Source organism: Lathyrus oleraceus, chromosome 7 (genome assembly GCF_024323335.1).
Source record: "Lathyrus oleraceus cultivar Zhongwan6 chromosome 7, CAAS_Psat_ZW6_1.0, whole genome shotgun sequence".
Classification (NCBI taxonomy): Eukaryota; Viridiplantae; Streptophyta; class Magnoliopsida; order Fabales; family Fabaceae; genus Lathyrus; species Lathyrus oleraceus.
This window is the reverse complement of record NC_066585.1, coordinates 434,187,002-434,201,473: the sequence shown is the minus strand read 5'-3', so window position 1 is coordinate 434,201,473 and position 14,472 is coordinate 434,187,002. Positions and strand designations below refer to the sequence as shown.

General features: G+C 37.4%; 1 protein-coding gene across 1 annotated transcript; it reads left to right on the top strand.

Moving 5' to 3' along the window:
* The first annotated feature begins 3,667 nt into the window (after window positions 1-3,667).
* LOC127104212 (uncharacterized) lies at window positions 3,668-13,640 on the top strand. Its single transcript, XM_051041410.1, has 2 exons — window positions 3,668-4,146; window positions 13,628-13,640. The coding sequence occupies exons 1-2, from the start codon at window positions 3,668-3,670 to the stop codon at window positions 13,638-13,640; spliced, it is 492 nt and encodes a 163-aa protein (XP_050897367.1).
* Window positions 13,641-14,472: the final 832 nt, after the last annotated feature.

The window sequence follows — 14,472 nt, the reverse complement described above, 5'->3', positions numbered from 1 at the left end:
GAAGGAAGAGAAGCAAAATACTCTGAGGTTTCCTTGGAACAAAACCCTGAGGAAAAAGATAGTGAGAGAAGACCTAACGGAGTTCAGAGCAGCCTCCAAACCCCGAAGGGAACTCAGCTACACAGAATCGCCTCTGCCTCACATAAACCCTGAAGATTGTTTTGTAAACCTCACGGGTGCAACTCAATTTCAATCAAGCTCTCCAATCAGGTTTGCCATTATTCCCATTACCTTTGCCCATGGGTTTAATATGTATATGAATGTATAAACAATGCCTTGAATGTTTAACCGTTTAATTTTTGAGTGTATGCCACAGGGTTTGAGTTTTTTCTGAAACCATACTGTTGATCATGAAAAAAATGCTTATGGTGTTTCACTAACCCTTTTGTTGAATTTTTGTGAGGGCTCACATGACTTTTGCAGGGATAACTTGCGTGGTTTCCCACTTTATTTGTGGGATAACCCCTGGAGTTTCATTCCGATTACCTGTACTGACTCACTTTTCTTTGATGGCATTAGCTTGGAAGGATCTCAGGGTTTCCCATTCCTCTAATTGCTGTTACTTCGGATCTTTATCCGCGTGGTACTTTTACATTTTTCCCGCATTTTACTGCTTTCCTAGCTGGAAGACCTCGATAGGAGGCAACGTTTGAGCCCCTTGGTGGCATTTTACTTTGAGATACATGTTTTGTGTTTTGTATTCATATCCCTGCAGGTAGCGCGGTTCCTTCGTCAAGGACTGCCCTTTTTCCCTCGAGCATCCCAAACCCTAAAACCCAAAGCAACACGCTAACTCCTTCTACTACAGGCGAGTAAGTCTCCAAAGGTCGAGCATCCGGTAGATTGCGTAGTAACGTCGTTCGTCCAAAATCCAATCCATAACCCCGTAGTTAGCCGAACTACGTTTTGCTCTGATTCTCAGGCCAGATGAGATACGTAGGCATAAGACGCGATGTCTTAGCGAGCACACATCCCAACCCATAGGTCAGCCGAGCTACGAAGACTCTGATTCTCATATTCAGATGAGATACGTATGCAGTGGATGCGACATCCGCGCGAGTCATTTTCATTTAACCCTTTTTTTTGGTAAACAGCACAAGATAAACCCACACCCTTTAGACAAAAACTACAAAAGTGGATCCCGTAGAGTACTACGGATGCGTACGGGTGCTAATACCTTCCCTTCGCATAACCGACTCCCGAACCCAAGATTTGGTTGCGAGACCCCGTCTTGTCCTTTCCTTTTTCAGGTTTACTTCGAGCGTTTCCTTTCCCTCCTTTAGGATGAATAACGCACGGTGGCGACTCTTTTGTCTTTTTCTTTCGCCGGTTGTGTTTTTTTCGCATTTTTCAGGTTGCGACAGTCTGACAAGTTTGGTTTGGGTTTCACTGCAGAGTCCCAGAAGGCTGTTCGTCGTGCTCGTGCTGTTCGTATCACCAATCCAGGGAACATGAAAGATCAAATCAATGCTGTGGATGACTATAATGAAGACTACAATCTGGATAACTGGATTTTTCCTACTGTGGGTGATGGGCTCAACAATTGGAAGATTGAAGACGTTATTCCTATCTCCTTTAGTCAGGAGTAAATACTATTACTGTGTTGTTTGAACAATTAAACTTTTAAGCCTTGTGCCTTACCCGGGGCACAATGGTATGCTTGTTTCGGGATGTCATTTCATTTGCATACTTCATTCAATAAAAATCAATGGACGTTTCGTTTTCGTAAATATTGGGCTCTTTGGTTTTCTTTTATTTTATTTTCATCAACTATGTGTTCTTACACACACCCACATCACTAAAATGCAGATCCTCATCCATTCTGGATCCTGTTGATAACAGTTCTACTATTGCCAATTATAATTTCGAGAATCCGATCTATCAAGCTGAAGATGGAAAGGATGAAGATTGTGAAGTACCTGTAGAGCTTGCTAGGTTATTACAATAAGAAGAGAAAGCTATACAGCCACATGAAGAGCCAATCGAAGTTGTGAATCTGGGAACTGAAGAAAACAGGAAAGAGGTCAAGATATGAGCTGAATTAGAAGATGGTGTCAAGAGCAGATTAATTCAAATGTTACGTGATTATGTGGAAATCTTTGCTTGGTCCTATGAAGATATGCCAGGGTTGGATACGGACATTGTGGTTCACCGTTTACCGGTAAAAAAAGATTGTCGTCCAAAGAAGCAGAAGGTTCGTCGCATGCGTCCTGAAATGTCAGAAAAGATTAAAGCAGAGGTAATGAAACAATTTGATGCAGGGTTCTTAGCTGTGACTTCTTATCCTCAATGGGTTGCAAATGTGGTACCGGTACCTAAGAAAGATGGTAAAGTACGTATGTGTGTAGACTACAGGGATTTGAATAAGGCCAGCCCCAAAGATGACTTTCCACTGCCTCATATTGATGTTTTGGTAGACAACACTGCTCAGCATAAAGTATTCTCTTTCATGGATGGTTTCTCTGGTTACAATCAAATCAAGATGGCACCTGAAGATATGGAGAAGACTACATTTGTTACACAGTGGGGTACCTTTTGCTATAAAGTGATGCCATTTGGTTTGAAGAATGCCGGGGCAACATATCAGCGTGCTATGGTGGCTTTGTTTCACGATATGATTCATAATGAGATAGAGGTATATGTGGATGATATGATAGCCAGGTCCCAGAATGAAGAGCAACACCTTGATCATCTGCATAAGTTGTCTGAAAGGTTGAAGAAATACAAATTGAGATTGAACCCAAACAAGTGTACTTTTGGAGTTAGGTCTGGTAAACTCCTGGGTTTCATTGTCAGTGGAAAAGGTATTGAAGTAGACCCTGCAAAAGTGAAAGCTATACAAGAGATGCCAGCTCCCCGTACTGAGAAGGAAGTTAGAGGTTTCTTGGGACGATTGAATTACATTGCAAGATTTATTTCCCAATTAACTGCTACCTGTGAACCAATCTTCAAGTTGTTAAAGAAAGATCAGGTAATGGAGTGGAATGATGAGTGCCAGACAGCCTTTGATGAAATCAAGAGATATCTCCTAGAAACTCCAATTTTGATGCCACCAGTTGATGGAAGACCCTTGATTATGTACTTAACAGTATTAGACAACTCAATGGGGTGTGTGTTGGGGCAACATGACGAGTCTGGTCGAAAAGAACAGGCAATATACTACCTTAGCAAAAAGTTTACCGACTGTGAAACAAGATACTCACTGCTCGAGAAAACTTGCTGCGCTTTGGCATGGGCTGCTCGCCGACTAAGGCAGTATATCTTGACTCATACTACCTTATTGATTTCGAAGATGGATCCAATCAAGTACATATTCGAGAAACCTGCTCTCTCCGGACGAATAGCGAGATGGCAAATGATCTTAACAGAATATGATATACAGTACACTACTCAGAAGGCCATTAAAGGAAGTGTTGTAGCTGATCATTTGGCTCATCAGGCAGTGGATGATTATCAGTCAATGAGTTTTGAATTCCCCGATGAAGACATTATGATTATTACCAAAGAACCTGGACAATATGACGGACCTGAACAAGGATCCCGATGGACTATGGTTTTTGATGGAGCTTCTAAAGCACTTGGTAATGGTGTTGGTGTTGTGATCATTTCCCCTGAAGGTTGTCATACCCCGATTACTGCAAGACTTTGTTTCTATTGTACCAATAACATGGTTGAGTATGAGGCATGTATCCTGGGCATCAAAGCCGCCATTGATATGAAAATTCAGTTCCTGGACGTATATGGAGATTCAGCCCTGGTAGTGAGTCAGATTAAAGGAGATTGGGATACCAAGCATGAAAATCTTATTCCCTACAGAGAGCATGTGCTGTCTTTGATCCCACATTTTGAAGAGATTACCTTTGGACACATTCCACGAGGAGAGAATCAGTTGGTAGATGCATTAGCCACCATGGCATCTATGTTTGAGATTAGCTGGGATGATGAAGCTCCCAAGATTACTATTGATAGATTTGAGAAGCCTGCATACTGCAATGAGATTGATACTGAAGGAGGAGAGGAAAAGCCTTGGTTCTATGAAGTAAAAAGATATCTTGAAACTCAGGAGTTCCCTGAAGGGGCATCTGTCAAAGATAAGAAGTTTTTGAGGAGGTTTTCTGCTAAGTTCTTCTTGAGTAATGGAATTTTGTACAAACGCAATCATGATTCAACTTTGCTTCGTTGTGTGGATAAGAAGGTTAAGCCAAAGGTATATCAGGCTGGTGACTTGGTAATCAAGCGTATCATACTACCACAGGGTGATCCTAGGGGCAAGTAGACTCCTACATATGAAGGACCATTTGTGGTCAAAAGAGTATTCTCAGGAGGTGCCATGATGCTTACTACTATGGATGGTGAAGACTTTCCACAGCCTGTAAACGCAGACATAGTTAAAAAATACTACGCATAAAAAGAGACCCGCTAGGTTGACTGGCCTAGGCAAAAATAAGGGCATCCCGGCAAACCAAAAGGGTTCGGGCAAAAATTACGGATATATATAAAAAAAATGTACACCCGGCAAGTCGAAAACCTGAAAAGGCGGCTTGGGCAAAAAAGGGTATCCCGGTGGATTGAAAACCTGAAAGGGCAATCCAGGCAAAAGTTAGGGATTAAAGCGTATGACTATGTCTCGTTTGGATCACTCATGTAACTTCAACTGATGGTGCTACCTAAATCAAGTTCAAACAGATAAAGATCAATCCAATCGTTTCTGTCTCAACAGCAGAAGATGAGATATTTGAAGATAATGGCAATAGTAGAATTGAAACTCAATAGGATCATTTTTCACATAGCTGTTTTCTTTGTTTTATAAAAGATTTACGACGAATTCCTCTTACTAGGATTTCTGTCTCCTTGTACAAACTTGCCTATGTATAGGTCACTTTGTGATATAAATAAAATTTCATCTTTGAATCCAGATTTACTTTTACTCTATTTACATAAGCGAAAACGTCCATTGGTTGTGTTTGAATGTATGTATGCTTTTGAATACGATTGATGTTTACCAAAAATGCATAAAATACAGTAATAGTATTTACTAAGGACGAACGAGGGTAGTAGTTCAACGAAGCTTCGCCGGTTCATCCCTACTACAAATCCCCAGTAGAGCAAATCTATCTTTATAGATGCTTCGAATTACGTCTCCCCTTGAATTTATGTCCATCTCTTTTATCCTTAGTCGGGATACTCAGGAACTTATTCCTTCAATAGAAGTACGACGAACGAATACGGGAAGTGACAAATACTATACTATCAAACAAGACGGGAACGAGTTCCTCATATTCTTCAGCAACGTTTCGGGATTTATTTTCCCTAGCCAGCAGTTGTTATACAAAGATATCCGGACGCTTCAGGCCGCATGATTCATACATACATCATTTACATCATACCATGGCATATCCATAAGTGCATAATACATTTACTTAGATGCACCATGCCATGCATGCATACATATTGCATAAACTAACCTTTTCCTTGCAGGATGGTTATATACAGATAAAATACTATCAACAATTCACAACAGGTCAGAAACGATCTATACGAAGATCTAGTGCTGATACTTAATCATTACTCAAGGTGTCCTTGGATAGTAGGCAAACGGTCTATACGAAAATCTATTCCCTAGTCCAGGATGTTTTCAGGAGAGTTAATCCTGATACTCTTTTGTCCTCGGATAGTAGGCAAACGGTCTATACGAAGATCTATTCCCTAGTCCATGATATTTTCAGGAGATTTCATCCTGATATTCTTTTGTTCTTGGATAGTAGGCAAACGGTCTATACGAAGATCTATTCCCTAGTCCAGGATATTTTTAGGAGATTTCATCCTGACACTCTTTTGTTCTTGGATATTAGGCAAACGGTCTATACGAAGATCTATTCCCTAACCCAGGATATTTCCAGAAGAGATAATCATCACGAAGATTTATTTCTACCGGTTTATTCAACAATTCAAAACAGTTCAGAGACGATCTATACGAAGGTCTAGTGCTGATACTTAATTCAGAAAGAAATCGCCACGAAGATTTGGTTCTGACACTTAAATTAAAAGTATGTTCTTAGATACGATTCAGAGACGGCCTATACGAAGACCTAGTACTGATATCCAGTATCAACATCAAGATATTATCACCTTCTGATATTATGGATGGCATCTATAAGCCCATCTCCAGTTCTTCCAAGTGGCATCTTCAAGCCCACTTAAGCATATACAACCAGTCATCAGTGTTACTTTACGCACCGGCGAGTGCAAATTTTTGGGCTTTTGTGTTCAATCCCCTTCAACCTTCCAAGTCACGAATGGCACACAGGCCAATCTAACTCCTCAGGTTTCAGAAAATTGAACAGGGGCAGCTGTTGCACCCCAAAATTTACCCTCTATTTTTAACTCTAACCAATTTTTTGTTTCACATTCATTTGCATCATCTTCATAGCATAACATTTTTTTCTGTCTTAATATTAGCCGGAATAATTTCTCGGAATTTACAAACAGACTGGTCAAATTAACTTTTTAACTGTGCCTAAAATTAGTCAACGAAAAAATGTCAAGTTTAAGTTTGCAAATGTCGGTAACATTAATTTGCGGTATGCGTGGTTTAATTTGACATGCTAAAAATATTTTTACGACTATTTTTGGTCATATGTTGATCAGTCTGAGCAGTTTAAACGGTCATAATTTTTATTTCAAAATCCGACCAAACGCTGTATTTTTTCCGAGTCATTTATTTCGCGCTGATTATTTTGACGTGTTCATTTAATTTTTTCGAGCATTTTGGTGCCCGACTTTTTTTTTTTTGAGTCTATTTATTTTTATATTGGGTCTAGAATAAATAAATAGTTTAATTAGTTTTTATTTTAATTTTAACTATTTTAATTATTTAACTTTATTCAGTTTTTAATTTAATATTGGGTTTCAAAATAAACTTAGGCCCATTATCATTAACCTAATTTGTTCCTATATATATTTACTAGCATGACTGATAGAGGGAGGCAAAAAGACAGAACAAAAAAGAGAAACTGAGAGTGGCTGATCTATACTATCGTACACACAGTTTAGTAATAGTTTATATATGATATATACTTTATCTATTTTGTTGATATATTTGTTACTGTGTTTCAAATACATGTTCATATGTGTGACTGTGTTATGTATTCCAGATACATGCGGTTTGGTTAAATATATCAGGATATCGCCGTTTTGCTTTTTTTATGCACATAAGTATAACATGTATAATAATTTGGTTCATTGTATTATGTATTTGATGTGTTTGTTTTTATATAAGTTTTACATGTCTCATAATATATAATATAATATAATAATAATTTTGTTGTTAATAAAAATGCATATGGATCATATAATATATAATTTATAATATGTAACTAGTGTGTTAAATATATTTCTATTTTATGTTATAATTTGATTGTGTTTTCGGATCGGATCGTGTCAATACGCCGTTTTCACATATACGTGTATGAGGCGTGACATTTGTGTTATCCGATCCAGTTGCGATGATCGCAATTTTGCGCTAGCAACGCCGTTGTTTTTTTTAATTCATATTTTTTTTATATATACATATATTTAGATCTGCACATTTTTTTTCATAACTAACTACCCTGATTTTTCCTAAACCCTGACAATTTCGCCACAAACTCTAAATTTCAAACCTAAAACTTTAACCGTGTTATTTCCTCTAAACCATAAACCTTTTCTTAAACCTTAACAAACCTTATTATTATTTCCTATTTTCGCTCATATTTATGTTATTCATACACTGTAACTGCTTCGCCCTTGTAATATTTTAAGTTTTAACTTGTAATATTTTCAGTTTTACTTTTCGCCATCTTTATTATGTAACTGCACCAAAGCGTTGTAATAATTAGGATTTTATTTTCTGCCATTTTATTTTTCTGCCATTTATTTTCTGCCATTTTATTTTTCTGCCATTTATTTTTCTGCCATTTAAATTCCTGCCATTGATCCTATATTAACTGCGTGGTTTAGTAATGTAGGGCGTGAAAACCTACTAAATTAATTATTTAATATTTTTCTATAACCTTTATATTTTTTGTAAATAAATAATAAATACTAACTATTTTAATAACTTTTTTTTTATTACTTACTTATAATAATAAATCCTTATATATTTTGTAAATAAAATCTAATTGACCATTTTTCTAATTGAATAATAATAATAAACCTATTAATCTAATAATTTGATATTTTCTATAATCTTTATTTATTTTGTAAATAACTAACTTAATATTTTTCATATAACTCTTTTATTTTATAATTTGTACATTAATGTATTTTAAATTCTTTTATTATTACTAATTTATTTTAAACTCATATTTTTCTAATAACTTCTAAAAAAATCTAACTTGTTTAACCTAAAATAATTTCTTTTAAAATTCTAACCTTTTTATTATCACTTTATTATTATTGTTATTTTATTATTGCTTTATTACCATTGTTTATTTATTATTTTATTATTATTTGCTTTTATCTATTCTATTTTTGCTTCATTATTTTCCTTATTTTAATTTTGTTTTATTTATAATATTAGGAACAAATGTATAGGTTGTAAATTTATTCTTTCTCGCCTGATTATTATGTATCTGTCCCATAGCCATGTAATAGTTTAGGAATTTATTTTTCTTGCTTTTATTTTTGTAAATATTTATTGCGTGGTTAGTAATTTAGGGAGTGCAAAAAACTAACTGTAAATAATTGAACTTAGAAAATTAAATTCAAGACAAATATCTGAAAAATAACACTCACACACGTAGGTCGATCTTTGATCGCCATCTGTACTTCCTAGGGTATTCCTCTTGGTTGCCTTCTTTAAATGGTCAAGTCCCTCGAAAATAGGGGTGTCTTAAGCAAAGTCCCTTCAAACAGAAAAATCATCAAGTCCCTATAAACTTAAAAGATCAAGTCCCTACGAGGTTGCCTACGATATAATGATCTTGTCCCTTCGGTAAATATGATGATAGTCCCTACGAGTTGCTAAAGACACCCCTTATGTTGCCTTCATTGACCATACGATGACCCTATGCCCGTCCCTTAAACACCTCCAAGGTAATGACTACCTATTCCTTAATAATAGGGACAGTCTTACCATTGAAAGAATATACGAGAACACGAAAGACTTAATCTAGGGTAGGTATCTCATAGTTACTTGCTCACACTTTTCATAATTACTTTTACACCTCACAATTTCTAAACTAGGCTTTGTATACACCCATACGAGGGTCATTACAAGGTACTTAAAGAAATTTTTCTAATCACACACTACACTCTTGCAAACAAACAAAGTGAGCTAAGTAACTAAGAGCCCATGGATAACCATGGATATAAAGGGTGTTAATACCTTCCCTTTGTATAACCTACCCCCCGAACTCAAAATCTTTTTAAGGTCTTTCCTGTTCTTTTATGTCCTTTCCTTTTGGATAAAATAAAAGTCGGTGGCGACTCTTGCTATCCGCAACATTTAACTAAAGTCAGTTCTCCCACCGTGTTACAGGTCGCTTTCAAGGAGAACAAGGAATGTCTACGGTGGTCCACGAGACTTATGTCTCTCACTAATGATGATATCTCTTGGTATAACCATGTGTATGATGGTGTGTGGATTATTGACTCTTGTGGCGAATTCTCCAATGTACCTCTTCTTGGTACATGTGGTGGGATTAACTACAATCCTATTTTGGCACGTCGGCAGCTTGGGTTCCCCTTAAAGGATAAACCCAATAACATTCTGGTAGAGGGTGTATTCTTTCAGAATGGTAAAGATCCCCAAGGCTTGAAAGCTAGGATGGCCCGCGCTTGGCGCAAGATTCATAAGAAAGGAAGGAAAGAGTTGGGTCCTAAGAATTGCATCGCTTTGGAGCCTTACACTGTTTGGGTTAGGAAGAGGGCATATGAGTATCTCATGCCTTACGAGTATCCGAGACCTACACCTATGATTATGGCTGGGCCTTCAACCCTCCCTAATCAAGGAGTAGAGGAGTTGAGAGACGAAGACCGTTCACGTGCCTGGATCCGTGAACGTGAAGAGTTGCTTCAGCAGATTAAGGAGAAGGATGCGTTGATTGAGTTTCTTGAGCATCAGGTTATTGATGACTGTAACACCTCAAAATTTGCCCTCCTCTCTTGGGACTAGCATTAACATATATTGCATATCATTTTAGGGCATTAGGCACTTCATATTGCATAACATGTGGTTACATAGTGCAAGCCATCTTCCCAAGTCTTGATCAGAAGAAAGGAAGTCAAAGTGCAAGCCTAGGGTTTTATTGACTGATCATGGACCATCTGAGGGTTGGGTTGTGAATTAGGGTTTCATGATTCTCAGTGGATATTGGTCTTCATCTTGATTGAAGTGATACATCATCATCATCATGGTTGGATGTCATCAGGAGATTGAAGAAGATTCCTTGAGATTAGGGTTTTGACCACTGGTCAACCCTAATCAGTTGCATTGGGCCAATCAGGGCATAATCAGGAGATGGGGTTTATGATGGTTATGAGGTGCATTCTTTGATTATATTGTGCTAATTGAGGCTAGGGTTTCACCCTTGAGCCATTTCAGTTGGAGATTGGGGCTCAATTTGATCTATGCATTGCCAAATTCATCTATCAGATGAAAAGTCAACTGTGGTCAACTGTACATGATCTGATGGATTTGGAGGTGGAAATGAGTTGGAGACACTTCATACATGTTGGAACAAGTGTTAAATGACATCTCAAAGCTTAAAAATGAAGAAAATCAAGTCAGGACAAAAACTGCCAAAAATAGACAGTGACTTGTAATTGAAGTTTCCAAAAGTGGAAAGTTTTGGACCTCAAGGCCACGTGTCCAAGGAAGCTTCAAATGAAAATTTGTTCAACATGAAAGTTGTAGATCTTGTTCTCACCTTTCCAAAAAGTCCAAGAACTTGAAAATCCAATGTATGGTTGGAAAGTTATGGCTCAGTGAAATTCAAAAATGACCCGTAATCAGGAGGCCATAATTTCCACATACTTTGTCCAAATTGCAAGTTCTTTATATGCACAAACTCCATTTGACATGTACTTCAAGGGTGCATCATTGGATTTTTCAAAAAATGGCCAAGGCAAAAAGTCACTTTTCAACTGGACAGCTGAATTGGACCAGGGGCAAAATTGTCCAACTCTCAAAATAATTGGAATTTTTGAATGGGACTTTTTTCTACACCTCATAAATGGCATTTTGAGCTTGTTTGAATCATCACTTTGTGGCCAAAGCATATGGTTTGAGTTTTGGTTTGGAAAATGGAATGGTGAAAATTGGACAATTACCACACACATGTGAATTTGAGAAATACACTACCAATGGGAATGGGACAAGTTTCTATGGTTCACATATGACATTTGGGGTTTGCATGAGCTGTCAAAACAGCTGGCATGAGCTGGCATAGTGGAATTACAATTTTGCCCTTATTTGCAAAATGACCATTTTCATTAACAATGCCATTTAACTAATCAAGTGGATTAAGGGATAATTAAGCATCCATATAAATTCCAAATCACTTCCTAATCCTAACAGAATTCACAATCTCCAAGAACCAGATCTGAAACTTCCACATTCTCTCAAAACCCTCAAGAACACAAACTCCTTCAATCTCAAAATTCTTCATCATTCCTTAACCAATTCACACGATTTTTGTTGCATTCACTCATAATCATCATCTTGCGCATCTGTTTTGGGAGATTGAGAGGAATTGGGCGCTGAATCACGACTGTTCCAAAGCTCATCATCAATGGCAAATGCAAATTGTGGATACTAGAAGCCGTGGCAATTGAAGCTAGCATCTCCTATCACCTTCTATATCCTTCTAGTGCAACTGTTTTGGAGAATTGGAGCTCAAAGCCGCGCGCATTACACTGCAACTTCCAGGTTTGAGTGAAAATCGACTCTCACCATTTGTTCAATAATTATGTGCGTTAGAAAGAGTGTTTCACGTAGGTCATGGATATGTTTGTGGTTTTGAGAATAGTGGACTGTGTAGGGAGAAATCGTGAATTGAAAGTATGAACATAAACCCTAACTCAATCGATTTGTTTGATAGAGGAACAATTAGGACAAATGAGTTTCATATTCGGATTGTAGGAGTTTAGACGGTTCGTTTGACTATGGCCATGTCCATTTTAGTGAAGTTTGGTTGTTCATCATTTTTTTTGAAATTCTGGAAATGTGTGTGTTGAAGACGATGAGAGAGATGAGTTTGATCCAAAAAACTGTTTGAAAATTCAAATTCCGTGTTTCCCTCCCGCGCCAAATTAATTACGTTTCTGCCACTGGACTTAATTTATTTAATTTAGTTAATTCATTAAAAAATCTTAAAAAATTGCTAACACCTTAAAAAATTCATAAAAAATAGTAAAAAATTCAGAAAAATATGGAGTTTTTTTCTATGGCTTCCTTGATGTGTGTAGAATTTGTTTGACCTGTTGGTCAAAGTTGTGCATGGCAAAAATATTGTTTGACCTAGGCTTCTTTCATATGTGTCCATTTTTGATACATTTCACCATTTGATTCATGAAATGCACAAAATGTAAAATAAATTCTTGAAAATTTTTGTGATGATTGTAGACTCATTGATGTTCATTTATATGTAAATTTCATGCATTTTTGATACCTGGTCAATGAGCAGCAAATTCTGGAACTTAGGTGTGACAATTTGTGTCACACCTCATTATGTCAACTTGCTGGATTTTTTTGAGTGACCTATACTTGTTGGATTAATGTGAAATTTTGCATGATGGTTGATTAACATGTTAAGATGCTATGTGAATTTTTGTGGAAATTTATGTGGCATTTTCAAATTGATTGCTATTTTTCATTTCTGGTTGTTGAATGTGCAAGTCCATGTGACCTAGGTTTGTAGTTTTGATGTGAAATCTTCATGTGGTATGGTATGGTCATGAAATTTGATATGCATGAACTAGACACATAATGTGACATTCCTGTTTTGGTCTCATCCATTTCTTTGTTGTTTTCAATGAGATATGAATTTTTGAAGTGGATGTATGCATTGATGTTGTGATTTGGAGCCTATAATTGTGACTGTTTTTGTTGATTTTCATTGACATGGTTCCATTTTCCCAATTAAGCTCAAATTTGACATGGTAGACCTTGATTGACCCCTGTTTAGGTGTAATTAATTTGAGAATTTTTGGATGTGTTTTGATATGGAATTGAATGCAATAGTTCTGTTTGTATGCTTGGTGCTTCATTTGAGCCCATTTGGATTGTTTTGTGCATGAATTGAACATAATGGATGATATAAACATGAGACCAATGATGTTTGCTTTTGTTTGATGATAATTTGATGTTGGATGGTGGATACCTTGCTGTTTTAAGTTTTTTCTTGCTTTTGGACCCTAGGCTTGGCCTAGTGGTCTAGTTGCTAATATTTGCTTGATTTTTCAGGACCAAAAGCATAATGCACATGGAGAATGATCCAAATCAATTTTAATTGGTGTTGTTGATGTTTGTACACTAATATAACATTGTTTTGTAGGTTGTGGAGCTTTAGGCTTGAGCTTTGAGCTTGCCTTGTGTTGTGCATAGTTTGTTTAAACTGATTGATTGTACACTTGTTGTTTACAGTTTGTCTGCTTGAGTACTGACTGAGTTTGATTGTTTCCAGGTACTTTAGTTGCTCAGTTCCTTGTGAACTATTGCTTTGCTTTGCTTAAGCAACTTGCATTTGAGGTATAACCTTCTTACTTCATGTAGTCTGGAGACCCGGCTGTTACCGGGCGGGGCAAATTGTCTGAAGTCCTCCTTAAGAGGCAATGCTTGTGTATGTTTATTTTTAAGCCCAAGCAGGAAAAGTCCTTCAAGTAAGGCAATTGGTGGAAGGTAGGGACAAGCAACCTGTCCCCCACTATTCAGTGAGTCTTCTCCTTGCTCCCGTTACATGGTTGTAGCATTGAGATCAAAAGCCCAAGATCCTGTGCAGTGCACATTGAGTCAGAGTCATCGAGTATAGAAGGGTCCCCCTATTCTAGACCCATGCTCATTTGTCAGCTCTCCCTGGTTAGGGATAAGAGCTGTGAGGTCTGATCCTCACTTCATCCTTTCATCTGCTTCACCTTAGCCTCGTAATGGCAAGGTTAAGAGCAAACACAGCCCGTACAGACGACTTGCTGAGGCAGTCAAACCTATTGTGTGAGCCCTTTGTTTTGGCTATAGTGCGTGCTCTGTGAATCTCTGATTGACATGCTTGTTTGAGATGCCTGTTCTCATTTGATATATGTTGTATGCTTGTGTGCTAGCTTCTTTCCTGGTTAGGTTAGTTTGCTTATGCAAGTAGGATAGAAAACCGAACTTAGGGTAAGCGATGCATGACAACATTAGGCTCGAGTCTCAGCTCCCTAGTGTCGTGTTTTCCCCTCGGTTTCTGGTTAGCAATTTAGTCCCTTTCAGGGGAACTACATCGCCCTGATCCT

Excerpts from the sequence above, each read along its gene's own strand:
- LOC127104212 (XM_051041410.1), top strand. The coding sequence starts at position 3,668 with ATGGTTGAGTATGAGGCATGTATCCTGGGCATCAAAGCCGCCATTGAT.